Below are 26,830 nucleotides of genomic sequence, written 5' to 3'. Positions count from 1 at the left end.
TCTAGCATTGAATTCCCCACCTCTCCTGGTCCCAAGGCACACAGCTTCCTACCATGATAAAAATATCCAAAGCCTCATCATTTAGCCAGATTTAATTAAAGCTGCCCTAAATTAAGAAAATCTAGTCATTGTTTGCATTCCTAGATGCCTATGTTTAGTTGAGTCGCACGTAAGCAAAGAAATGAAAAAATTAGCTTCATTTTTTGGCTGCGGGGAAGAGTGTGAATTGGTTTTCTGTCACTCGCGGGGAACATCTTGTGTCTTCCCTCAGCTGGGTGTCTCTGATGGGATTGCTTCTTCCCACCCTCCTGAAGCCCTCTGAGGACAAGCTGCTGTTTGGCTCTGACCCAAGGAAACTTCTAGAGCCCATGGAGAGCCCAGCTCATTGTGGGCAGGGTTGGGGAGCTCCTCCAGAGAAAGACTGCCCACCCACCCAGGGCTCGGAGCAACCAAAAGCTCATGCCAAGTGGGTCACTTATGAGCATTTTCCCTCTGCCCAGGGCTGAGCTGAGCACCAGGGAAGGGTTCAGAATCTTACTTTCTATCTAAAAAAAGAATAAAAATTAATCAGGAATATTTCTAGATTCCCTGGCTGCGGAGGAATGGCTGTGATGGCTGAGATAGGTGTGAGTCTCACCTCTAGAGTCAGCCTATCTTGCTTTGAATCCCAGCAATGTCACTGGTTAGCTCTGTAACCTTGGACATGTTACCCCCCATTTCAGTGCCTGTTTATCTTCAGAAAATTGGTAATACATACCACATAGGCTCATTGTGAGGATTAACCTAGTTCACAGATCTGAAACCCTTAGAAGGGTGCCTGGCTTAAGGAAGTGACCAACAAATGTTACTTCCATTATTATCATAAGGGGAGGGGCGCCACCTACCCCTAGGAACTCCGACTTGGTTGCCTGTGACAGCCTCCCCGACAATGTACTTCCAGGGGACCTCTCTGTTAAAATACTGGAGAGCTTTTAATTTTTATTTTAAATCCAGGAAGCTGATCACCTTGACGGGCTGATGTGTAAGCAATGTGTGATCTGAACAAATAGGGAGAACTGCAAGAAGGATGGGACCCCACTGGCTATCCAGGGTTTGAGTCCAGCAGTAAAGATGTCATAGGAACAGCCTTGAGTGAAGAATCTCTCAGGAAACCCAGAGCAGAATCAGGCCCTGGAGTAACCATGGAAACAGGAGCCCACAGAGGGATGGGAAAGTGGGTGGATGGATGGATCCATCGATGGCGATAGATGGGTAGTTGGGTGGGTGTCACTTTCACAGGAGAATGAAGGCCTGTGGGCTGCTGGGAGCGCCTCTGAGCTGCGGGAAGCTTTGGGAGGCGAGAGGAGGGGGGAATGTGTCCTAGGGTAGACAGTTGGCCATGGTAAAGGACAAACCAGCCAGGGAAGAAAGAGGATCTTTCCCTGAGAGATTCCCCCCAAGTTCTCAGCCTAGGGAAGAAGTGGAGATCAAAGGAAGAGGAGGGGAGCAGGCTTCCAGCCTCTGCAGCTTCCAGGTGGGGTTTCTGGCCCAGAAAGTCTTGACCTATTTAATATCTTGTATTCCATGGTTCTTTTGCCTGATTCTCCACTGCTTGCCTTCAAGAACTGGGCTTGACCCTTCCTCAGACCTGTCATGTGGTTCAGGGCTGAAAACACCATTCTGAGAAAAGGGCAACAAAGTCTCGTCTGACCATCTCAGTCCCAGCTCAGGGATCCCCTGGGCCCGTGGCCTGAAGTCCTTCCAGCTGGGGAAAATTTCAGTCACACCCCGTGGTGAAGAGCGGGTGGGGACACTCCTGTGTTCCCTCCTCCCACCTCGGGAGAAATGGACGCAGGGTGGCCACCAGCATCTGTTACCCCTACAGGAACAGGGGTGCTGATGCCTCCAAATTCTCTTCTTCCGGAAATTTCCTCCACCTCTCCCAGTTATATGGGGCCAGTAGCTGAGTTCTGGCCAAAGGAAAGTGGCAGGAGTGAAGTCTGCCCCTTCCAGACCTGGCCTCGGAAACAGCTCATGCCATCAGCCAAGCTCTTTCTTCATCTCCCATCTGGATGTAGACGATCCAGGGAAGGATTCCAAGGCCCTAGAAACTGACAGAGCTCAAGACAGAAGGAACCTGGGTTCTAGACATCACTAGGTGGAAAGCTGCTCCCAAACACCCCACTGAACAATAATATGAGTGAGAAATGACACCTTTACTAACTGAAGATAGTGGGATTGGCCCAGATGGCCCAGTGGTAAAGAACCCACCTGGCAACGCAGGAGATGCAGGTTCGATCCCTGGGGTGGGGAGACCCCCTGGAGAAGGAAATGGCAACCCACTCCAGTATTCTTGCCTGGGGAATCCCATGGACAAAGGAGCCTAAAGAGCTACAGTCCGTAGGGTTGCAAAGAGTCAGACATGACTGAGCATGAGCAGGCATACAAAAAAAAAAAAAAAAAAAACAACTGGGATTGGGAGGTCTGGTTACAGCAATTACCCTGCACTTGAGGTCATTAAGAGGCCAGACTTTGGAACCAGAGAGACATGTTTGAGTCTAAACACCTCACTTTATGGGCATCAGTAAAATAAGGTTAATAATGGTACCCAAGGGGTAGAGAGCAGGAGGCAAGCGGAGAGCTTAGCATGGGGCCGATCACATCACAAGCACTCAGCAGCTGGTACTAGTCACGGTTAATGTTTTGAGCACTTGTTCTGCACTAGGCCTCCCTCTATCGTTACCCTTACCCTCATGCTCAGCTTCATTTTCACCACTATCTTCACCTTCTTTGGCCACCTGCCCTGGTGGATGGTTGCTGAGATGCTTCACTGCCTGAGGGCCTTGAGGTAAACGCTCCTGATCGGGTATTCCCTATCTTGGGCCCGGAGAGGAGGGCAAGTGGGAGGGGCTGGGGGCTTTAGTCCAGGCAGTCAGTCACCCAGAGAAGGGTCAGGAGAGGAGGGACAGAAGAAGCGACATGCCTGAGGCAGGCGGAGAGGGAGTTCCCCAGGCGCTGGGGCTCCGACTCCACACAGTGGGTTTTGAGGAGGGCCTAGTGTGGAGGGAAAAGACGGCCAGACCCCGGGCAAGAGTGAGACTAGGAGATGTGCTGTCCTCTTGTGAATTTCCCTGGTGGCGACCTTAATTCCAAATTGAATCGAGTTCATCTTCTTTTCTCCAGCCTTGCCCCAGGATGTTCTGGGGAGCACAGCGAAGGGTCCCCCAAAGGAGCAGTACCCAGAGGGGGGCTCGTAGGGAGAGCCTCCCACAGAGATGGGACTTGGAGCAGCAGGCCCAAGAGCTGTGACCTTGAAGTCCCAACCCTTCAGGAGCAGGCCCTGGACACGCCAGCTCGGGACATCTGATCCCCTTTCCAATAAGGGACTCAGAGAGGAGCGCTTTGGAATCAATGTTCATTCCCTTGTCATCCTCCTGGGGGCACCTAGGGGATGGGGGCTGTAAGAGGAGAGGAGGGTGGTCTCTGGGAAGAAAGCCAAATAGCCTAGGCAAGGACTTGCAGGGTATAAATTCAGTCTGGCATCCAAAAACGATGCAACAGCTATATGAAAATTTGCTGTTGCCTCTTGAGAAAACACTTAATGAGGCATTGCATTCATAATGCAGCAAAACTTCTTAAAATCCATCATTTCCCAACTTTCTCTCAGTCTCCCCCACCACTCCCCCCTCCCCTACGCCCTCCTTCCCAAGCCTCAGCCCCACTTTCCCAGCGCAGGTCTCCCCGCCTGCTTCCCTCTTCTGTTCAGCCTCTGCTCCCAGCAGCTTCTCTGTGCCCTTTTCCACCCTAAATCCAAGGAGGGGAAGGAGCCAGATTCTGAGAGGCGCCGTCCCCAGGAGACCTGCAGGAGACAGGAATTGAGAGCAGGCGGTGAAAAAGGCCCCCAGCCTTTATGGTGCCCCCGACTTCAGACAGGCATGGACCCTAAAGTCAGGACAGGTAGTGGGTGCTTACCGAGCTAAGACATAGCCCCTGCCCTTGGTGCTGATCACGGGGCTGCACTCGGGCGCACAGCTCTGGGCCAAGGCCCCTAAAGACAGGCTGGGCAAGCTCTGAGTCTCAGTTCCAGGCTCCACACTGTGATCGCCTGGGGGCTAGGGGGTGCTCAGAGAAAACCCTGACTCCATGGGCCCAGCACCAGGGATCATGATTTAATTGGCCTGGGTGGAGGCCCAAGGCATCCAGGGGCATCAGCTATTTTAAAATCTCAAGTGATTCCAATGTGCAGCCAGGAATGAGATCCATTAGACTAATCAATTGCCTGGGAGAGCACCCTGGAGCCTGGGACATCTGGGCCACAGCCCCAGGCACAGCAATTCTTCCCCCTCCGGCTGCTGTCCTGATCCCCCTCGAGGAAGAAGAGGAGGCACAGGCTAACGTGAAACAGAGGATGGAGCCTCATTCACATCCATCACGCAATCACATATTCAATAACTGCTTAATATGAGCGCGGCGGGGGAAATGGTAGAAACTGACTGAGGCATCCGTTTAGATGGGGCAGCCAGGCTTCTCTGGCAGTGACATTGAAATCAAGACCTGAGTGACAAGAAGGCGCCTGCCCTGTGAAGGTGCTGGGGCAAGCAGCAGGAACAGCAGGTGCAAAGGCCCTGTGGAGGCAGCCAAGGGGCCTGGGGCTGGGGCATCCTTGATGTAGAAGAAGCCAAGGGCTGAAGTCTGCTGGGCAGGGGGCGCATCCTGGGGGATCTTGGAACTCGGGGACGGCAGGCCTCTTATGCTCAGTTCTGTGGGAAGCCCCTGGGAGGTTTTCAGGAGGGATTGGCAGGACCTGATTTGTGTTTTTAAGACACACTCTGGCTGGGATGGGAAGGGTGGCTGGTGGGAAGCAGGATGGAGGCCCGTGATCAGTCCACTCCAGCGAGGCAGGGGTGTGCTCGGCTCCTCCACGTGGGGGAATGTAGGTCAGGCAGCCCAGCCCCCTCAGCCAAGCTGCCAGGGCAGCCCCCTCTCCTGTCAGAGAAAGAAGCCGACTCTGAGATGTGTGGGCTCCACCGACAGATCAGTGTTGGCAGAGGAGGCAGAGATAGCAATCGCCCAGGTGCAGGGGATCTGGGCCGCTGCCTGGGGCCGCCTCTGTCCCTCTCCTGGGGTGCCTTCCCCCATCCTGCCACCTCTCCAGGATCCCCCAAGCAGGCCATCCCAGGGGCGGGTCTTGTGGGTGCCTGGAGCAGGCAGCCGTATTCTAAGATCAGGGCTCAGGCCTCTAAATAAACCATAACACAGCCAGCTTCCCAGGCACAGGAGGAAGATGACTCCATTTCTCTTCAGTGCAGCGACTGGGAAGTAAACCAGTGGCTCCGCCTGTCGCACACACTTAACCCTCTGCAAAGGCGGCTCTCAGACCCAGAGCCTCTGCCGCGGCCTTTGCAAGAAATAACTGATGTGCCCCAGACCCTGGCTTCTCCTTGGGGCACCAAGTTCACATTCCCATTCAAGGGAGGGTGGGCGTGGGGACTTGTCTTTGATCCCAGGAAAGGCTGACAAAGGACTGGAATGGACATGGGGCCCCTGAGGGGCTGGGGCCTGTTTCAGTCAGCTGCTGAAGGAGACAAGGGAGAGGCAGAGAGGGAAGAAAGATGGTAAGATGGGGGCAGAGGGAGGCTGGTCAGAGCAAAGGCAGAAAAGAGGCTTGTGGACCCCATCGTGGAGCTGGTGGGCACTCTGGGGCCCTGGCAGAGCCCTGGTGTCTGCAGGCAGGTGGATAGCCATGAGTGTGGGAGAAACAAAGAGAACCAGAAGGTGGGAGGGGGCGGGGGGAGGCTCTCTCTCCATGGGTGAAATCTCCCACGACCACGAAGGAAGAAGGAATGAGCAAAGAACAAAAGCAGACAGAACAGAAGGAGGCAGGCAAATAAATAGAGCAGGGGAGGGAGGAGAGCCACAAAGTCATCAAACCCAAGAGCTTCTGGGGGAGAGGGACCCTCCAGATGGAAAATGTGATTTATGCTTTAAGCTAAACTAGGAGAAGAGTCAGGGGTGAGGTCAAGGCCACGGGAGTGGCCAGGAGTGGAAGCCGTGCTGCAGACACCACGCAGACACGTGGTGGTGAAGCAGAAGCAAGGCTGAAGCTTCCGGGCGGCCTGGAGCCAGGCAGGGCACAGTGAGGGGATGGGGAGAAGGGCAGAGAGTCACAGGCGTTGCTGCTAAGGGCGCCTGCAGAAGGGGGGCGGGTCTCGCAGGTGCCACCAACTCAAGGGGAGGGAGGGGATGGAAACGCAATGCCAACACACTGATCATGAGTGCATTTACACAAACACACCCTCAGCAAGGGCTGGCGCACTCTCAGCAGCACTCCTATGGGGATAAAAGAGACCCAGGGGGCAGCCCGGCCAGGTGTGGGGAGAGCCGCAGACTTCCAGTGATAGATCCAGCAGAAGACGGAAGACCTAAAAGACCCAAGTCCACTGACCGAAAAGAAACATGGATGGAGACAAAGACAGCAGACACCAGATTCTCCCTCACCCTCTATTTGCGTGTGTCTCTTTCTCCATCTCTGTCTAGTCTGTCTATCTCTCTCTCTCTCTCATACACACCTCCCTCTCTAAAAACTTCAGACAAAAGAGAACGGAAGCTCATACTATATAGCCTTTTCCACACTATTCTCCCTCCCACCTGCCTCCTTGGGATCCCCGTGCCTGCAGAAACCTGTAGGAACATGAGTGTGGAGCCCTAGTGCAGGTAAAACATTTGCACACACAACCCCCCTCCCCCATACCCAGAGGCAGGTGGCTAGCACAGGGACAGGGTGCCTCTATATAAAGCCAGGCTTGTTTCCAGGAAAGTCCATATGAAACCAGCTCGAGGGTCCTCCCCAGGCCCTCCAAGGAGTCCCAGAGCACTCAAGCTCTGCAGAACACCTGTCTAGCTGAGGTGACATTACCTGGGTGTTGTAAGGAAAATACATGCTGCCTGCAGTGGCTGGGGTGGCTGCTCTGGGAGTCCAGAGCCACAGAGGACTTTCCTGGGACCTGGGGCCCACCAGCTCCCTGCTACACTCACGTTGTGCTTCCCATCTTGTCGAATGGGGACTGTGCAAGGGGCTGAAGCCAAGGGGTGGGGGCTCCCCAGGGACTGTGGGTCCATTTCTCAGCTCTAACACAGCGGCAGTGCTTTGAGGAACAATCGTAGGAGACCAAGAGCTCAAATCGGGGCCACAGGTCTCCTGGGGAATGCAGACATGGGTACTGCGCACATCTATGCTGGATCCACACTCCCCCAACTCCCGGTGGTGTCCACATACAAACATTTCTCATTTCATTAGGCACACGGACCCGGTCACAGCCCAACAGAATACTACGCTGTATACAGCACGCTGTACACACAGCTTACAGTCTGCCATTGTGTGCACACATCACAATGACAAGCCCCAGATTCCCCTGTTCTGACACACTGTACACATTTCCCCCACTACCCCAGAGGTCCTATTTTTAATTAACGCTGCGCAGACCGTGAAAAGCCCTACTTTCCTCAGTCTATACACACTGACACACACAGTTCCCAGCCATCCTCCGAAGCTGGCACACCACCTCGGCCTGCACACACACAGTGCCCACACAGAGCTCCCAAACAGAACTCCGTGACTCCCTCCCACGCCGGTAGGGCCTGTGCTCCCGGCCCCAAGCAAGCTAGGCTGAGCTCGACCTTGGGTTTCCATGCCCCCCGCTTCTCCCCCCTCTTCCCTCATTCCTTTCCTCACCACCCCGCTTCCCCCGCAGCCTCAGGAAACTTTTCAGCAGGTCCCTGAAAGGGGGAAACCTGGAGTTCCTCACGTCCCGCCCTTCCCCCTCGGGCGGACGCAAGTCACCGGTCATTCCCCAGCTCGGCTCCGCCCGAGAGACTCAAGTAGGGAAAGGTCACCGTAGGCAGCCCCCTGCCTGCGCCCTGGGAGCAAGAGGGTGGTCATAACAGCCTGTCATCAGGGGAGGTAGGTGAGTGATCGGGAAAGGTGTTGGCTCGGCCTCGAGCCGCGGGGGCGAAGGGGTCTCCGCGACGCCGAGGCGGTAGCCTCTCCGGAGTCGGGGCGGCGGCCTCGCGGGGAGCTGGGAGGCGCGGAGCTGTCCGTTCAGCACCACCGCGCCGCGCCCCAGAGCAGGGCCCGCGCAGAGGCGCACGGGCTCGGCTCCCGCTCCGGATCCCGCGGGCTGCGGCGCGCGTCGTTGTCTCTCCTCGGTGCCGAGGGGCGCGCGGATCTAAAGAGGGGGGGCTCTGCGAGCGTCGGGGCCACGCAGCCACCTGTGAGCCTCCCGCAACTGCGGACGGCGGCGGCATCTCCGGCCGGAGACAGGAGGCGCTCGGCGGACCCCGCCCGCCCGCCGGGCGCACACACAGGCGCACACACACTCAGAGCACCCTCGCGCACACGCACAGCCAGGCGGCAGCGGCGGCCGCAGCGATGCTCGCCGGCAGGTCGGGGAAGTTTCCCGCCGGCCTCGGCCGCGGGCCCCAGAGCTCGCAGGTAAGCGCTTCCAGAAGGCGCAGGGCGAGCCCGGGTAGCTCCGCCGGGTAAGGCGCGGCGCACGCGGCTCCGGGGCACGGCGCCAGGCGGGCGGGGGAAGCCCAGGGCGGAGGACGAGGGGGGCTTCAGTCTCGGGGGGCTGGACTCCGGCGACGCCGGGCCGGCCCCCTTACCCTGTCCTGGGGTTAAGGACTCGAGAGGTGGATTTTCGCCGCCCCCTCCCGAAGCTACGCGCCCCCCCATCTCGGCCCAGCCCTGCCGGTGCGCATCCCAGCTCTGGTCCCGCCTGTCTGCGGCGAGAGGGCGGGGGCGTCTCCTCGGCCCGCCCACGGGCAAGGTCAGCTCGCAGCTCGCGGAGCCGCTGGGATGCGACCCCGGGCAGCGGAAAGCGACCGACAGAACCCCCAGGATGGGGGTGCGGGCGCGGCCATGCTAGTAGAAACATAACCCGCCCTCCCCAACTCCAAGCCTTTCTTTGGGAGGCGGGGAGGCAAAGCCCAGAGAACGGTCCTCCCATCCCAGTGTCCTTCAGTACTCAGAGACCCGCTGGAGAGGACTGGGCGCGCTAGAGACGGATAGGGAGAAAGGAAGGGGTGCCCGAGCCCTAAGCGCCGGGCGCTCACCCGACGCGCTTGCTTTGGCTTCCAGGTGTAGCGCCCCCGCGCGGCGCGGGCGGCCGGCGTCTCCAGCATGACTGGCCAGAGCCTGTGGGACGTGTCGGAGGCCAACGTCGAGGACGGAGAGATCCGCATCAACGTGGGCGGCTTCAAGAAGCGGTTGCGCTCGCACACGCTGCTGCGCTTCCCCGAAACGCGCCTGGGCCGCCTGCTGCTCTGCCACTCGCGCGAGGCCATTCTGGAGCTCTGCGACGACTACGACGATGCCCAGCGCGAGTTCTACTTTGACCGCAACCCCGAGCTCTTCCCCTACGTGCTGCACTTCTACCACACCGGCAAGCTTCACGTCATGGCAGAGCTGTGCGTCTTCTCCTTCAGCCAGGAGATTGAATACTGGGGCATCAACGAGTTCTTCATCGACTCCTGCTGTAGCTACAGCTACCACGGCCGCAAAGTGGAGCCCGAGCAGCAGAAGTGGGACGAGCAGAGCGACCAGGAGAGCACCACGTCCTCCTTCGACGAGATCCTGGCCTTCTACAACGACGCCTCCAAGTTCGATGGGCAGCCCCTGGGCAACTTTCGCAGACAGCTGTGGCTGGCGCTGGACAACCCCGGCTACTCGGTCCTGAGCAGGGTCTTCAGCGTCCTGTCCATCCTCGTAGTGCTGGGGTCCATCATCACCATGTGTCTCAATAGCCTGCCAGACTTCCAGATCCCTGACCGCCAGGGCAACCCGGGAGAGGACCCCAGGTTCGAAATTGTGGAGCACTTTGGCATCGCCTGGTTCACCTTTGAGCTGGTGGCCAGGTTTGCCGTGGCCCCCGACTTCCTCAAGTTCTTCAAGAACGCCCTAAACCTGATCGACCTCATGTCCATCGTCCCCTTTTACATCACGCTGGTGGTGAACCTGGTGGTGGAGAGCACGCCTACCTTGGCCAACTTGGGCAGGGTGGCCCAGGTCCTAAGGCTGATGCGGATTTTCCGCATCTTAAAGCTGGCCAGACACTCCACTGGCCTCCGCTCCCTGGGGGCCACTCTGAAATATAGCTACAAGGAAGTAGGGCTGCTTCTGCTCTACCTCTCTGTGGGGATTTCCATCTTTTCTGTGGTGGCCTATACCATCGAAAAGGAGGAGAACGAGGGCCTGGCCACCATCCCCGCCTGCTGGTGGTGGGCCACCGTTAGTATGACCACCGTAGGGTATGGGGATGTGGTCCCGGGGACCACGGCAGGGAAGCTGACCGCCTCTGCCTGCATCCTGGCAGGTATCCTGGTGGTGGTACTACCCATCACCTTGATCTTCAATAAATTCTCCCACTTTTATCGGCGCCAGAAGCAACTTGAGAGTGCTATGCGCAGCTGTGACTTCGGAGATGGAATGAAGGAGGTCCCTTCCGTCAATTTAAGGGACTATTATGCCCATAAAGTTAAATCCCTCATGGCGAGCCTGACGAACATGAGCAGGAGCTCGCCAAGTGAACTAAGTTTAAATGATTCCCTACATTAGCTGGGAGGGCTTGACATCCTCAAACCCACATTGCTGAGCTGTCTCTTGTGCCTCTGGCACGGTTCAGGTACCCTAGGGTTATGGCATGAGGAGTATGCCCAGCCCCAAAGGGGAGAGAATGCATGGGATCTGCACCCCAGGTTGCTTTTACAGTATTTAGGATTATTTTTAGAGGGTGGTGTGTCTGACACCATGCCTTTGCACCTTTCAGTGAAATGACACTCACTGGTCTTCGCATCGTGGGCATAAAATGTTCACCTTTCTGCCGGATGAGTACCACCTAGAATGCTAATTTCTCTGTTCATTGTGTTCTCTCATCTAGTGCTCATGGCCCAGGACTGTCTCTGAGTTGTTTGTGCTCCTGTTTCTGAGGTTGTCATGTGAGTTCCGTACAAAAAGCCCCCACAAATACGTCCTGTGGAAACACATCTGTGGGGCCTGCAAGGATAGGATGAGGTTTTGCTCATGGTCGGGTGAAAACAAAATCTCAATTCGTTATCCATTGCTTTCATTTAGTTTTAATATCAAACAAAGAGAATGTGAAGTTAAGTAGACATGACCAATTCAAATCTGTGAGTTGTTTTTGTCAATGATCTGTAGCCTTGTGAGTTGCATGGGTACCCTGCTCACCTTTCAAATGATGTACACCCCTGTTCACCTCCTAAATGTTGCTCTTTAGAGAATGTTATTTTGTTAAACATGTAGTGAAGATTGAAATTTTCCCCAAGAATAGATGCATTAGGGCTAGGGACTTCAGCTAAACATAGGCCAAATCGCATGATGCTTGAAGATCTTTCAGAATCAGGCCTCACTCTTTCCTGGGTGGTTGCAGGGACATTTATTTCTTGCTGAGGTTGCTGGTCTAGGTCATGTGACCAAACTTTGCTGTGTCTTAGCTATTCGCATGTTTCTGGAACGTTTCTTTTTTAAGGTGTTTAGAAATAAGATCGTGTTGTCTTTCTCAACTAACAAGTTCACTGTTGTATTGTCTTTCTGAGGCAAACATTGTTGGGCTGCTAGCAAGGGCAGTAGCTTAGAAAATTTTTATACCTGCTCTGAAAGCTTAGATAAAGCTTTTATTTCCAAGCAGAGTTTACTTAGATAATTTTGCTTCTAGGATATGGTATGTAACACACAATGCTCTAATCACCCCAGAGTTCCTGGTATGACATGGACACCCAGTGGCAAGGAAGTGTGTACTCAAAATATAGACTAGTGGCTTATCCAGGATGGAAATATTACAGTTCTTATTTCCATTACAGCTGCCTTTTGTTGGGGGGAAGGTTGGTGGAGGCCAGGAGAAAGGAAAGAGTTGTAAAACAAAAAAGCATTGTTAATAAAATGTCATAAATAATTGCAAACTTCCTGAAAAGCTTGATGCTATTTTAAAGACCCTTAATCTTTCAAACTTGGGTTGAAGGTTAAGAACTCTTTCCTTTTCCAAAATGCCCTCCCTCCTTCTTCTTCAGTTAACCAGCATGTAGCATTTTGAAGGGTTAACTTGGGTAGTTCTCTGTTATATTCTAGGTAATCAGATGGTGTTCCAGTTGGCCTCTGTTGTTCTTCTTTGGAAAGGCTACAGAATCCAGGGGTCCACATGTGGAGTTAGGCAGGCTTTTTCTCGAGGGCTTGGATCTTCCTTAAAAAGGTCCATTTTGTCTCAGTTGGTTGAAGGTAGTACATACCCTTCAGATAGAGTGAGGATCTTGTCAGAGGCTTTATGTACTTGTAGTTGTCATGGCTACTACAGAGTGGGCCATTTGGTGGATGAATGCACTAGTCACTTACGCCTTTGGGTCCCCAGTTCAAGTCTTTCCATCAGACTGGAGCCTCGTAGGGAGCAAGGAGGCAGCCACCTCCTAGTGCTACCTGATCTACCATCTACTCTGTTTCCCAGAAATATCAGGAAAGGTGAGATGCCTTAGGGGCAACCAGCCACCAAGTCAGACGCGCAGGGTTATTTCTCAGAATTTGCACATGTAGCACTTGGCTTTGGCTGATGTTTGCAGCATTGGAAGGCAGAGAATTTATGAAATCATCTCCAGCTGCACTGGGGCAGGTGATGGTACAAACTCATGAAGACTGTTCAGTTTGCCAAGGCTGATGGTATTGGGTCACTGAGCATAGTATCCACAGTCACTGACCAGAACACTTGTGAAAAGAGGAAACAAGGCCGGAGGCTAAATAGCTCAGTCACTCTCCTCAGTATTCTTTTTAAACAGGAAGGTTTTTACCACTGAAACAGAGATACTTCTAGTGGTTACTCTTTGCTGATATGAAAGCTGGAAAACTTTTCATTTTGGTGATGACTTGCATTTATCTGGTGCCTTTCATTGGGGGAATCCCAAAGTGCTTTAGAGACTGTCTTTTTAATATCTTTTGTACATATATTAATATATATATATATATACTCTTATAAAATATTATTTTGCCCATCCTGGAATTTCAGTCACTTTCAAGCATGAGAATAGCCTAATAGCATTGAGGGCTCCAAGCAGTGGTTTCAGATAAGAGGGTGAGAAACCAACCCAGCAGGCTTGAACACTGGAGTTAATTCCCACAGAGAATGGAGATGGAACTCTGATCCGGGGAGAAAGAACCCTTCCTTCCTTTCCCACAAAGTAGCACCGAGGTACCAGGTACGCAGTTCACAAGAGCTCTCGGCGGGGCTTTGATTAACCTTGTCAGGTAACATTTGATGGAGCAGTTTTTTCTGGTCCCTGAAACTATTCGGTGCAGGGAAGGGGTGGGGGAGGGGTTGGAGGAATTTTCTGTTCTGTTTCTGGAGTTGAGAGTATGATTATGAGCTGACAGCTTTGGCCGGTAGGCTGCCAGACTGACCCATCAACCCCCTTTGGAGGACACAGTTGAAGCTTCAAAGCACCTATGTCCAGCTGTGGGCTTGAGAACAGCTTCACTGCCAACACTTGAAGGTTGTTCTTTTCAACGCCATTGGGACAAAGATATAGGTCATGCTTTTCTCGAAATGTATGTGATGAGCATTTTGAGAGTGCTGGCTGGGAAGTGACGCCGTGTCTTTACTGCATAGATGCATGTTGTTTATCGTCCAGTGTTTTCTGTCAACCCCCTACATTTCCTGGCTTTGTTACCAAGGAGGGGCATGTTGTAATGCCGAGCTGATGTGTAGGTCCTAAGGTAGTAATTGGTATTTACCGCTTGGATTTGTTATTTCTTCTCGTCTTAGTGTTCAAATAATGGAACTACCTGCTAATTCTTGCCTCACTTCGAAGAAAATAGTATGTTATGCACTTTGGGATAGCTGTGATCTGTACATGCTGTGTGTTATCTCCTTGAAGGCTTAACTGGTATTTCTTGTATGTTTTAACAGCATGACTTGTTACAGAGTTGTAATTTTAAAAAATCAAGAACACTGTATTTGTGCTGTCAGTTTTAACACTCATTAACGTGCTACTGTGCAAGCATTGATGCAACCCCGAGGAGCCCTTCTGTGTGATGGCTGCATTTTAGCCTCTGTGCCTTGACTCAGCAATGAGGGGTAACACTGACACACTCAGAACTCCAGCCTCAAAGAGTATGAGGATTAAATAGAAAATGGTTGCTGACACTCCCTTAGGGCACTTCAGTTACACATGGAGTAGCAAACACAACAGGGGCGTTCAACACTGGGAACCAGATTTCTTGAGAAAGACTGGCTTTTTGAGCATTTGTTGGGAAGGGAGAGGTGTTCATTCTTCTTTGAGGGTATGGAGAGGTGGGGTCCCTTTTTCACCAGGACCTGGAGCGACCAGCCTGCTCTGTAGTGGGAGAGGTTATGAGTTATTGGACCCCCTGTGAAACAGACACCCTGGGAGGGTTTGCCCCTCCCCTCCTGTCTCGTTCAGTACCACCGACAGGCCTGCCAGTGCCAACCTCACCCCACCTGGTTGCCATGCCCCCCACTGCTCCAGTGCCTCCCTGGCAGCAAGTTGGGGTCCTGTGTAACCAGAGTGTTCTGGCTGGTTTGCTGTGACTATTGCTGGGGGAATTGGCCCTTAGTACCTACTTAACCCAGTAGTGACCTAGCCTATGGGGCTTCCCCAGTGGCTCAGTGGTAAAGAATCTATCTGCAATGCAGGAGATGCAGGTTCAATCCCTGGGTCGAGAAGATCCCCCTGGAGGAGGGTATAGCAACCCACTCCAGTATTCTTGCCCGGCACTCCCACGGACAGAGGAGCCTGGCAGGCTACAGTCTCTAAGTTCTCAAAGAGTTGGACACAAATGACTGAGCATGCACACCTGTGTGACCTAGCCTATGAGCCATTCTGAAGGCCATGTAAACTGTAGGGAGGTTCCTGGGCTTTGCTCCCAGTTTTGCCTTCAACTCTGTGATCGTAGGCACCTCACTTGGCCTCCCTGAGCCTCACATCCCCCTGCTGCAGAATGAGAAGCCTAGATTAGATCAACCTTAAAGCCCTGCCCAGTTCTTCATCTCAATGTAAACACAGAATTTCTGCATGGTGCTCCACGTCCTCCTTCTAGCACGGAGCAGAACTCAATAGCCTTAATTTATTTTTAACAGAGCAGAGGGACTGCTCTGTTTGCTTCCATCTCTCTTCTCAAAAGCCAACCACAATAGATAACAATGTCAGGGACAACGATACCAGAGAAAACACTTGGGCTGGTGTCTGTGTCAGGGAAATGGAGGTTTAAATGAATCAAGGCAGTTATCTGTGGGTTTTAGGCTATTGACACTGGATCCAAATTCCTGCTATTAAAAATCACTAGAGAGGAAAATCCCATTGATCTCATGTGGCTCCAGGGCTAACTCTTTGCCCATTTATGTTGCTGCCTCTGTGAAGCCCGGCGGGTCCCCCAGCCGGTTCCCACGAGATCTGGACAAGGGCAAGCGGGTTGCCCGCCTCCCACACTGAGTTCTCACTGAGGGGCGGTGGCGTCTGCGAGTGTCCTCTTCTGTGACACCTCCAGAAGGGTGCCGACAGCCTGGTCCCGTCTCACGGCAGCTGAAGAAGGGGACTGTCAAGCCAGCACGGAGAAGGCACTCGCGGCCAGAAGAGACCCTGTGTTCCCCCCACGCGTGTCCTCCCTCCAGCGGGGGGATACCTGGATGTTCAGGGATACTGGGGGAGATTCCTTGCCCCCCAAAGGAAAAAAAAAAAAACAAATACTTCCTCTTAAGGGAAGAACTTAAATACTGCACTCGCATGGTTATTATCTTCTCCTATTTTTAGGAGGACTTTTAACCAGCGTTTCCACCCAAGGACCTTTATCTGGGTATCAGATTCAGTTAATAATGTAGATCTGAAAACAGGCAGCCTGTTCTTCCTTCTGTGACCTCATCTGTCAATATCATCACCCTCCTGGTGAAATTCTCCAAAGCAAAGGACTTTGTCTGCCAGTGACAAGTCGATGTTTTCAGAAGAACATCCACACACACAATAAGACGGGAGGAGAAGAGGACAGGTGTGCCAGGAGCTAGTGCAAGTTCCTGCAGAAGAAAAAGGGGGATAGGAAAAAGCCAGGGAAAAGAGGAAAAACAAAAGAGGGTACGGAAGGAGAGAGTGAATACAAGAAAAGGCAGAGACTAAGGAAGTGAAAGAGCAGTCAGTTAGGGAGGCTGAGAGAGGCTATGTTTAATGCAGTTATTTCAGGCCTTCCGTTGAATTCATTTTATTTCCAGGCAACAAAACAGGCTCTGAGTCCAACAGTGGCCTCCTGGGAAGTAACTATTTCTGGAGGCAACTCCCACCCCAGCCCCAGAACCCCCCTCCCCTCCCCATCAAAAGGGTTCATGATCTGCTGGAAGAGAGATACGCAAAGTACCGAGAGCCTTTGGCATGAAGGAGGCAGTGGGGAGGCACAGAAAGGAGGGGCGAATGGTCCCTCTTAAAGACAGGACTTCTGGTCACAAATAGAAAGAGGACCAGATGGCAGCCAGAGGTGGTGGGGCAAGTCAGGAACTGAGATGCAGAGGGAAGGCAAAGGGAAGAAATTTCCATGCTCAGGGACCCGCACCGGCAAAGACTCGGAGAATTCCCTGGCCAGCGTGTGTGAGACATGTGAGCCAGTGTGGTTGAAATGAAGTGTGGTGCAAAAACAGTCCACGGCAAAGCCACCAAAAGAGCTTGGGCGTCATTCTTTTGTCACAGGGTTGGGACACCCTGACCAGCTAATGTGTGTTGGGACGGGACTCTGAGCGCAGCTTGGAGGCCTGGGAAGGGCTGGGAGATCTTCCTGAGGTCACTGCCATAGCGCAGGCCAGCTACAAAGGAAGTGAGCTGGAGAAGAGCTGCCAAGGAGGTCAACCCAGAACTCCATCGACTGTGGGATGTGGGGAAGAGAGATGGAGGGCTGGGATGGCTTCTGGGTGGAGGAGAGGGTGATGGTGAACCAAGAGAGGCTGGGAATAGCTGGATCCGTCCCCAAGCTGGAGTCGTGTTGCCGGGTTCCTGGGCAACACGCAGAGGGCAGAGGGAAGCCTGGCATGGGACTCCGCAGCAGAGAATGAAAGTTGAGGCTGTGGGTGGGATTACCTGGGAAGTGAATGGAGAGACACAGAAGAAAGGAAAGGTCCCTGCAGAAGACCAGCATCCGAGGGGCAGCCACAGGGATGATGAAATCCAAGGTCTTGCCTTTCTCTGCCGGCTCATTAGAGCTGTCCTCCTATTTCTCTGCTCTCCCCTGAGAAATCCCCAGAGGGCGAACTCTGCCAGTGGCGGCTTCAGCTTTCCTCTTGATCTGCTTTCTTGTTTTATCTCTAGGATTGGCTTCTGTTCCCGTCACTCTTTCCAAATCGCCCCCTTGAAGGCCACCAGGGGCATTCCTGATCGCTAAGCTGGTGACCCATAGCTCGTCCATCAGGTTCCCCATAGACAACCTCTCCACTCTCTGCCCTCCCTCCTCTTTTTGGACCCTGCATTGTGGGTTCTCTGGGCTCTGCCTTTTCCTGTCATATCCACACTGTGTCTTCGTCCTCCTTATTGACCCTCTTCATCATGCATGTCCCCCAAACTTCGGTCCAGCAAGCCACAGCCTTAAACAGTGTGCAGGTGTCAACCTGCCTGACCTCATGACACTTCCGGGTCCATGCACATTACCCATGGGCATTTGGAAGTCACCATCTCTAGCTTGTGTATCCACCCTGAGCTTCCTCTTACTCTTGCCTTCTCCTTCACATCTGTTAAGGGAACCTCAGTGCTCTCAGCCACTCAGATTGAGATTTCAAGTCATCTGTGAATCTTCTCCACTGAGTTAGCTACTCACTCACCATAGCAAGCATTTCCTGACAGCTGACTAATTGCCAAGCACCATATTAGACACGAGGGTGATACAGGGAAAGGGCACTGCTCCTGACCTCTCAGCAGTGTAGACTGCATAGCTATTTTATTGTGCATTGGAATCATTTGAAAGTGAAAGTGAAAGTGAAGTCGCTCAGTCGTGTCTGACTCTGCAACCCCAGTTCCTCTGTCCATGGGATTTTCCAGGCAAGAGTACTGGAGTGGGGTGCCATTTCCTTCTCCAGAGGATCTTCCTGACCCAGGGATCGAACCTTGGTCTCCCACATTGTAGGCAGACGCTTTACCATCTGAGCCATGAGGGAAGTCCTTGGAATCATCTGGGGAGCTTTTAATAGTGTAGATTCCTGGGCACCACTCCATCTACAAAATCAAACTCTTAGGAGTGAGCCCCAGGAATTTCCACTCTGAAGCTCCCAGGTGATTTGATGCAAGTGGTTTTCAGACCCACATAGAGAAACACCAGGGTCTCAGGGATACCCCTTGCAGAACTCTCACTGTCCCTCCATCACTCGCACACCCTCTTGGACAGCAAGTTTTATCAATGCTTTCTTCACCGGATCTCACACATTGGTCCCTTTATATCCATTCTAAAGGTGCCCACCCCACCTCAGTCCATTTCCAGCAGACGCATGCCCATTCCCCTCCGGTCCATCCTTTTCTGCAACTGCCTCTCCCAGGCTCATCTTCCCCTTCCTGTATCTTAGACCTACTGGTGACTTCTTCATAAGCTGGTGCTGATGTTCAAAATAAGCACCACAGATATTAAGGGTCACAGCTGGGGAGGTGAAAAGTCTGCATGGACCCATTAAGGCTCATTTAGGAAAGAGTGCCTTTCAATGGGGCAACAAAGGACAAGGGACATAGGGCAACAAAGGTGATAGGGACATAAAGATTTGTAACAAGGAACACAAAAGTTGACAGCATGAAGGGCCTGAGTGTTGGGTGATCAGGTTCTGCACCTGTCCAGCGATGGCCAATCCCGCGTCTTAGACAACCACATGAAAGTGTTAGTTGCTCAGTCGTGTCTGACGCTTTGTGATCCCACGGACTATAGCCCGCCAGTCTCCTCTGTTCATGGAATTCAGGCAAGAACACTGGAGCGGGTAGCCATTCCCTTCTCCAGGAGGTCTTCCCAACCCAAGGATCAAACCCAGGTCTCCTGCATTGCAGGTGGATTCTTTACCATCTGAGCCACCAGGGAGTCCTAGACTACTGGTTTCCCAAAGACACTGGTTGGTCTGTCCAGCACAGAGTCGTTCCTGATATGCAGGCATGTGGTGTGAGACAGGCAGACTGGGGGAATATGGTAGAAACAGAATCGGGGTGCACAGGGTGAGGAGGCTCCCACTCAAAACTCTTCTCATCATCGCCTACATCTCCAGACATTTAAAGACCTCTGAGCTATTTCCAGACCTACTATGAAAAGAACTGAAGCGTTATCTGTCAGACACCCATCTAACCATTTCCGAAGAGGAGAACTGGCATGAGTCACTTTTGATCTGTCAGCTTTGTATTGATTTTCCTGGCAAATTTTGTGGGTCTGCCAGGGCCGACTCCACTGGGAGCAGCTGAATTGTAACCCACTGTGCTCAGGGTCAGTTGTTACAGAGGCCACCGGCACTGGGTCGCTGCCTGCAGTTCTTTTTGTGGAACGCGTTGGAGGAGAGGAGGGAAACAGCTACGCAGGAAACCAAGGATGGCCCCGGGCTTTCCCACTGCTTTCCCATACGCTGTCCTCACCGAGCTCCCAGATTTGAGGTCTGCTTTTGGAATGAGGTGCTGCTGGGGACCAGGGGAGCCCCAGAAGTCATGCTGGGTTCTTCCTCCGCTGTCTTCCACTCTGCCCTTCCTTGTGCCCTGGGGCCTGGGAGCGGGGCTGAGGCATTTAAATGTTACTAGGTAATTTGCCAGTTTTAAAACACAAACTCCCTGATTATTCTGTAGTCTTTCTCGTCTTTTAAAAAGGCCCTCTCATGTTAAAAAGATAAAAAGAAAAATACAAATTCCAAGCCATCCCACTGTCCCTCGCCTTTACCCATGCTCCCTGGCCTCGCCCGTGGGAATATGTAAACGTGTGTCAGAGCTTTAGAATTAGCAAGACGCTCTGAGTCTTGGTGCTCAGGGACTCATTTGTGCTGATATTTCAGGGATGAGCTTGATGCTTGGAAACTACAGTGTGCAGATGTTATGTGTTCAGAGAGACCGGAGAGCCAGTCTCAGCAAACAGTGCCAGGAGGGGACACCAGAGGCAGAATTAATTCAACCAAGAGCCCAGAGCTATTGTTTAGCTGGGAGCCAAACTCCTTGCCCAGCCCAGTGCTGAGTGCAATAGGTGCCCCTGGTCCCCAATACCGTCATGGGTGCCATCTCTGAAAATGTACTTCAGACGGCAACCCCCGCCCCCACCCCACCAGCAGCACACGGGAGAATACACATGTGTACGTGCCTGTATCTAAGTTTGTCCTTGTGTGCACAGCACGGGGGTCTCTGTGAATTCATGTGTGTGTCTCAGTGTCTATGTGTCTGTGTGTGTGGGTGTGTTTGTGCCCTTGTGTGTCTGTGAATGTGGGGGTGCAATGACAGGGGGCAGTCTTGCCCTTTAAAGGAAAGAGGCGGCACCAGCTGCTCTCCAGGGCTCCCACTAGTTGTGACTTCCATAGAGAGGCTTTCTCTGCACTCGTCCAGACTTCAAAGACATCTTTCTACCACCTAGTGTCTCTGCCTTATTTCTCATAGCGTTCAGTACTTTTCCTTCTTAGCTCTTCTTGTGACTTGTCACTTTTGCTTATTGGGTGATGTCTGTCATCCTCACTCATTGGAAGCTCAGAGGGCAGGGACATTTGTCTCCAGGGCTCAGCACAGTGACTGGCACAGAGTAGACAACGCTGGCAAGTCATAAATGAACCAAGGGCAGAGTGGCCAGCTAAAGTCTGGGGTTCAGGCCCTCTCACTGGAAATGCTGCTGGAAAAATCGTAGGTCCCTGGGAATCAGGGTGAGCGGCTGCATCCCTGAAAGGAGGGTTGGGAGGCCTTTGTAAAGGGGTATCACTGCATGGCCATCCTTAGCACGGTCTCCTGGGCTGGAAGACCTGTGATGTGCTGGTCAGGCAGTGCCACCTTTGAGGTTGGAAAGGACTGCCTCCCTGCAACTTGCATTTCTAAGTGCGCCCCAGAATCCAGAGAGGGCTGCCAAGACATTCCTGCTGAATAAGGCCTAATGCATGAACCAGTGTGCAGGGGGATAACAAGCACCCCATTCCTCTGTGGCAGGACCCCCAGGCATGCCCACATTGCCATCTGGAGAGCAGAGAGTGCCAGATGAGCTCACTGGTGGGATGGCAGGGATCACTTTGCACTGGTCAGGGGAACAGTCTTGACACTGTTGCGTGGCTGGTCCTCCACCACAAACCAGAACCTGAATCTGAGCCCTTCCTTTAACCGTGTCTTCCTTGTGGCTTTGTTGTCGCGCAGTCCCTAAGTCGTGCCCGACTCTTTCAGATCCCATGCACTGCAGCACTCCAGGCTTCCCTGTCCTTCCCTATCTCCTGAAGTTTGCTGACGCTCACGTCCATTGAGTTGGTGATGTCCTTGGGGCTGGTTAAGCAAAACACGCCTGCGCACTGACCAGCCCTGCCGCTAATGGCTGAGATGCTGAAGAAGCGGATGGGGCTTGTGCTGGGGGGGGGGGGGGGGGGAGGAGTACTTCCGTTGCAGACTTTACTTCTGCGCGCTGTGAGATGTTGGGCATGACAAGGCATATCTTTGGCCATAAGAGAAGAGATGACATCTAAGCAGGGACTTGCAGCGTGAAGAGGCGGGTCAGAGAGAAGAACATGTGCCCAGGTTCCTGGCAGGCAGGACCTAGAAGGCACAGAAGCAGGCAGCATCAAACGTGCTCCGCTGGGCTTGGACACAGTGGAAGCAGGCTGCAGGGATAGAACCGGAGGCTGCTCCAGCATCCAAGCAGAGATGAATGGATGGTGGGGACTAGGCCAGGAGTCCACGTATGCAGCCGGGAGGCCAGTGGCCAGAGGCTCCCGGGCTCCAAGCAGGTGGGGGCCCTTCAGCTTCCAGCCCAGGTTCAAGGTGGCAGTCTTAAAGGCGAATTTGTTCCAAATTTAAGGCAAATGTATTGAAATGTATAAATTTTAATTTATATTGTGTAACATATGCGCACAACAAACTGTGGGAAATTCTTCAAGAGATGGGAATACCAGACCATCTTACCTTTCTTCTGAGAAACCTGTATGCAGGTCAAGAAGCAACAGTCAGAACCTTACACAGAACCACAGACCAGTTCAAAACTGGGAAAGGAGTCTGTCAAGGTTGTATATTGTCCCCCTGTTTATTTAACTTGTATGCAGAATACATCATGTGAAATGCTGGGCTGGGTGAGTTAGAAGCTGGAATCAAGATTGCCAGGAAAAATATCAGCAACCTCAGATAGGCAGATGATACCACTCTAATGGGAGAAAGCAAAGAAGACCTAAAGAGCCTCTTGATGAGGGCAAAAGAGGAGAGTGAAAAAGCTGGCTTAACACTCAATATTTAAAAAAACTAAGATCATGACATCCAGTCCCATCACTTCATGGCAAATAGAAGGGGAGAAAGTGGAAGCAGTGACAGATTTTCTCTTCTTGGGCTCCAAAATCACTACGGACGGCAACTGCAGCCATGAAATCAGAAGATGCTTGCTTCTTGGAAGGAAAGCTATGACAAACCTAAACAGTGTATTAAAAAGCAGAGGCATCACTTTGCCAACAAACATCTGTGTAGTCAAAGCTATGGTCTTTTCAGTAATCATGTACGGATGTGAGAGGTGGACCATAAAGAAGGCTGAGCGCCAAAGAATGGATGCTTTAGAAATGTGGTGCTGGAGAAGACTCTTGAGAGTCCCTTGGACTGCAAGGAGATCCAACCAGTCAAGCCTAAATGAAAAAAAACCCTGAATATTCATTGGAAGGACTGACGTTGAAGCTGAAGCTCCAATACTTTGGCCATCTGATTCAAAGAGCCAACTCATTGGAAAAGACCCTGATGCTGGAAAAGATTGAAGGCAAAAGGAGAAGAGGGCAACAGAAGTTGAGATGGTTGGATAGCACCACCAACTTAATGGACTTGAACTTGGGCAAACTCCAGAAGATAGCGAGGGACAGGGAGGACTGGCGTGCTGCAGTCCATGGTGTCGCAAAGAGTCGAATATGACTTAGGGACTGAACAACAACAACGAAATATACACAGCATAAAATTTACCATTTTGAAACCACACAACCCAGATGGATTGGGGCTCAAATCCAATTGCACCTCAGATGGGACTCAAACCCACTGTCTTTTAATTTAAATTGCAAACCTGGTCTCAGGATTTCAATGAAGCTCAGGGGTTTTGTGTCTTAACTGCAGAAGGAACTCAGCTAGAGGCAAAGTGATAGGTAAGAAATAGTTATAGATTTATTGAAAGAGAAACACACTCCATAGATACAGACTCTTGCACTCAGAAGCTGAGAATGTGGGCTGCTTCAGAAGGTGAGAGCCCCTGAAAGTTACACATTCAATAGACAAAAGGTGAGAGGGGCCCGGAATATGGGGTGGTTAGTTTTTCAGGCTGGGTAATTTCATAATTTGTTATGAAATGGGAGGATTGAAAGAGTTAAAGCTTAGGCAAACAAATGGGAGGATTGAAAGAGTTAAAGCTTAGGCAGGGAGTCCAAGGCCCTTGAAGGAGGTGAGCTCATGCTTTTCTTAAACCTTGTGCAACAATGTATCTTACCCCAGAACTGGCCTTTCTTTAGGTCCTGAAATAATGGTCACACAGCAAAATGTCTTATTCGTGGAAATACTTTTCTCAGGCACTATGTTAATGATTATAATTTTTACAAATCGTGCCTGGGGACCTGTTTTTCAAGACTCCTAGCCCTGATTACACAGCAACAGTATATCTCACCCAGAGAGGATGCCAGGAACCCATTCTCTCTGGCTAATCTTGTCCTGAAGTTATCTCAGGAGGTATGCCTTTGGAAAGGGTCTGATGGAACTCTTACAACCTTGAGGCATTCTCTTTATCTGTCCTCAGCAATGAGTTGAGGAGCTTAAACTAGCCAGGTGGGTACTCTCCTGCCCCCTTCTGCTGTCTGTGTCAGCTTTTTCTGTCACTTTCACTTTTTAATAAATTCGACACAGAGCTCTGGGTGACTGAGACTCTTTGGTCCCGGAGTTAAATCTTCTCCTTCAGAGACCGTGAATCCAGCGCCACTGTTCATCGTTCCCCGTAAACTATCAGAATCATTACAATTATTTCAGGGAAGGTGCGAGGGTTTCCAGGTACTGGGGCACCACCCATTTTTTGGCCTTCTATGGTCGGCCTTGGGACAGTCAAGCCACCAGTGGGTGTGTTATTTAGCATATGCTAAAGGGGTCGCAAAGAGTCGGACACGACCGAGTGACTGAGCTGAACTGAATGTATTATAATGAGCATATGATGAAGCTCAAGGCCTATTGGAAGTTGAATTTTTCAGCATCTTGGGCCTAATAGGTTCTAACCAGTTTTTGTCATATCCACAACAACCCGTCATTCTTTTAAAGGTTGTGCCCCATCCCCTTCCTTCCTGTCTCACTTTAGGTGTACAGTTCAGTGGCGTCAGTTCAGTTCAGTTCAGTTGCTCAGTCGTGTCCGACTCTTTGCGACCCCATGAATCGCAGCACTCCAGGCCTCCCTGTCCATCACCATCTCCTGGAGTTCGCTCAGACTCACGTCCATCGAATCCGTGATGCCATCCAGCCATCTCATCCTCGGTCATCCTTTTCTCCTCCTACCTCAATGCCTCCCAGCATCAGAGTCTTTTCCAATGAGTCAACTCTTCACATGAGGTGGCCAAAGTACTGGAGTTTCAGCTTTAGCATCATTCCTTCCAAAGAAATCCCAGGGTTGATCTCCTTCAGAATGGATTGGTTGGATCTCATTGCAGTCCAAGGGACTCTCAAGAGTCTTCTCCAACACCACAGTTCAAACGCATCAATTCTTTGGCGCTCAGCCTTCTTCACAGTCCAACTCTCACATCCATACATGACCACAGGGAAAACCATAGCCTTGACTAGATGGACCTTAGCCGGCAAAGTAATGTCTCTGCTTTTGAATATGCTATCTAGGTTGGTCATAACTTTCCTTCCAAGGAGTAAGCATCTTTAAATTTCATGGCTGCAGTCACCATCTGCAGTGATTTTGGAGCCCCCCAAAATAAAGTCTGACACTGTTTCCACTGTTTCTCCATCTATTTTCCATGAAGTGATGGAACCAAATGCCATGATCTTCGTTTTCTGAATGTTGAGTTTTAAGCCAACTTTTGCTCTCCTCTTTCACTTTCATCAAGAGGCTTTTTAGCTCCTCTTCACTTTCTGCCATAACGGTGGTGTCATCTGCATATCTGAGGTTATTGATATTTCTCCCGGCAATCTTGATTCCAGCTTGTGTTTCTTCCAGTCCAGCGATTCTCATGATGTACTCTGCATAGAAGTTAAATAAGCAGGGTGACAATATACAGCCTTCACCTACTCCTTTTCCTATTTGGAACCAGTCTGTTGTTCCATGAGACACCCCGCATCCAAGGTCAGGGGTGGCTAGGAGAAGCCACCTCTCGCCTGAGGCCAGGGGTGGTGACCCTGAGGAGCCACCCCGAGCCTGAGGCCAGGGGCGGCAGCTGGGAGGAGCCACCCACGCCCAAGGCCAGGGCCGGCTGCCGGGAGGAGCAACCCGGGGAGTGGTGGCTAGGGAGGGCCTAGAGGAGTAGGAACTGTGGTGGTAAGGAGATACCCCTTGTCCAAGGTAAGGAGCAGCAGCTATGCTTTGCTGGAGCAGCCGTGAAGAGATACCCCACGCCCAAGGTAAGAGAAACCCAAGTAAGATGGTAGGTGTTGAAAGAGGGCATCAGAGGGCAGACACACTGAAACCACACTCAGAGAAAACTAGTCAATCTAATCACACAGCCTTGTCTAACTCAATGAAACTAAGCCATGCCCATGGGGCAACCCAAGACGGGCGGGTCATGGTGGAAAGGTCTGACAGAATGTGGTCCACTGGAGAAGGGAATGGCAAACCACTTCAGTATTCTTGTCTTGAGAACCCCATGAATAGTATGAAAAGGCAAAATGATAGGATACCGAAAGAGGAACTCCCCAGGTCATTAGGTGCCCAATATGCTACTGGAGATCAGTGGAGAAGTAACTCCAGAAAGAATGAAGGGATGGAGTCAAAGCAAAAACAATGCCCAGTTGTGCATGTGACTGGTGATAGAAGCAAGACCTGATGCTGTAAAGAGCAATATTGCATAGGAACCTGGAATGTCAGGTCCATGAATCAAGGCAAATTGGAAGTGGTCAAACAAGAGATGGCAAGGGTGAACATCGACATTCTAGGAATCAGTGAACTAAAATGGACTGGAATGGGTGAATTTAACTCAGATGACCATTATACCTACTACTGCGGGCAGGAATCCCTCAGAAGAAATGGAGTAGCCATCATGGTCAACAAAAGAGTCCGAAATGCAGTACTTGGATGCAATCTCAAAAATGACAGAATGATCTCTGTTCGTCTCCAAGGCAAAACATTCAATATCACAGTGATCCAAGTCTATGCCCCAACCAGTAACGCTGAAGAAGCTGAAGTTGAACGGTTTTATGAAGACCTACAAGACCTTTTAGAACTAACACCCTAAAAAGATGTCCTTTTCATTATAGGGGACTGGAATGCAAAAGTAGGAAGTCAAGAAACACCTGGGGTAACAGGCAAATTTGGCCTTGGAATGCAGAATGAAGCAGGGCAAAGACTAACAGAGTTTTGCCAAGAAAACGCACTGGTCATAGCAAACACCTTCTTCCAACAACACAAGAGAAGACTCTACACGTGGACATCACCAGATGGTCGACACCGAAATCAGATTGATTGTATTCTCTGCAGCCAAAGATGGAG

At 51.7% G+C, this 26,830-nt stretch overlaps 1 protein-coding gene across 1 annotated transcript; it reads left to right on the top strand.

The window, feature by feature from the left end:
• The first annotated feature begins 8,662 nt into the window (after positions 1 to 8,662).
• KCNS2 (potassium voltage-gated channel modifier subfamily S member 2) lies at positions 8,663 to 13,995 on the top strand. Its single transcript, XM_040261003.1, has one exon. The coding sequence runs from the start codon at positions 9,161 to 9,163 to the stop codon at positions 10,592 to 10,594; it is 1,434 nt and encodes a 477-aa protein (XP_040116937.1). The 5' UTR covers positions 8,663 to 9,160; the 3' UTR covers positions 10,595 to 13,995.
• The last annotated feature ends 12,835 nt before the right edge of the window (positions 13,996 to 26,830 follow it).

The sequence above is a fragment of the Oryx dammah genome, unplaced genomic scaffold (assembly GCF_014754425.2).
Source record: "Oryx dammah isolate SB20612 unplaced genomic scaffold, SCBI_Odam_1.1 HiC_scaffold_19, whole genome shotgun sequence".
In the NCBI taxonomy this organism is placed as follows: domain Eukaryota; kingdom Metazoa; phylum Chordata; class Mammalia; order Artiodactyla; family Bovidae; genus Oryx; species Oryx dammah.
The sequence above is the reverse complement of the archived record's forward strand: the minus strand, read 5'-3'. Positions and strand labels throughout refer to the sequence as shown.

Coding starts and splice junctions, on each gene's coding strand:
- KCNS2 (XM_040261003.1), top strand. CDS start 9,161: ATGACTGGCCAGAGCCTGTGGGACGTGTCGGAGGCCAACGTCGAGGAC.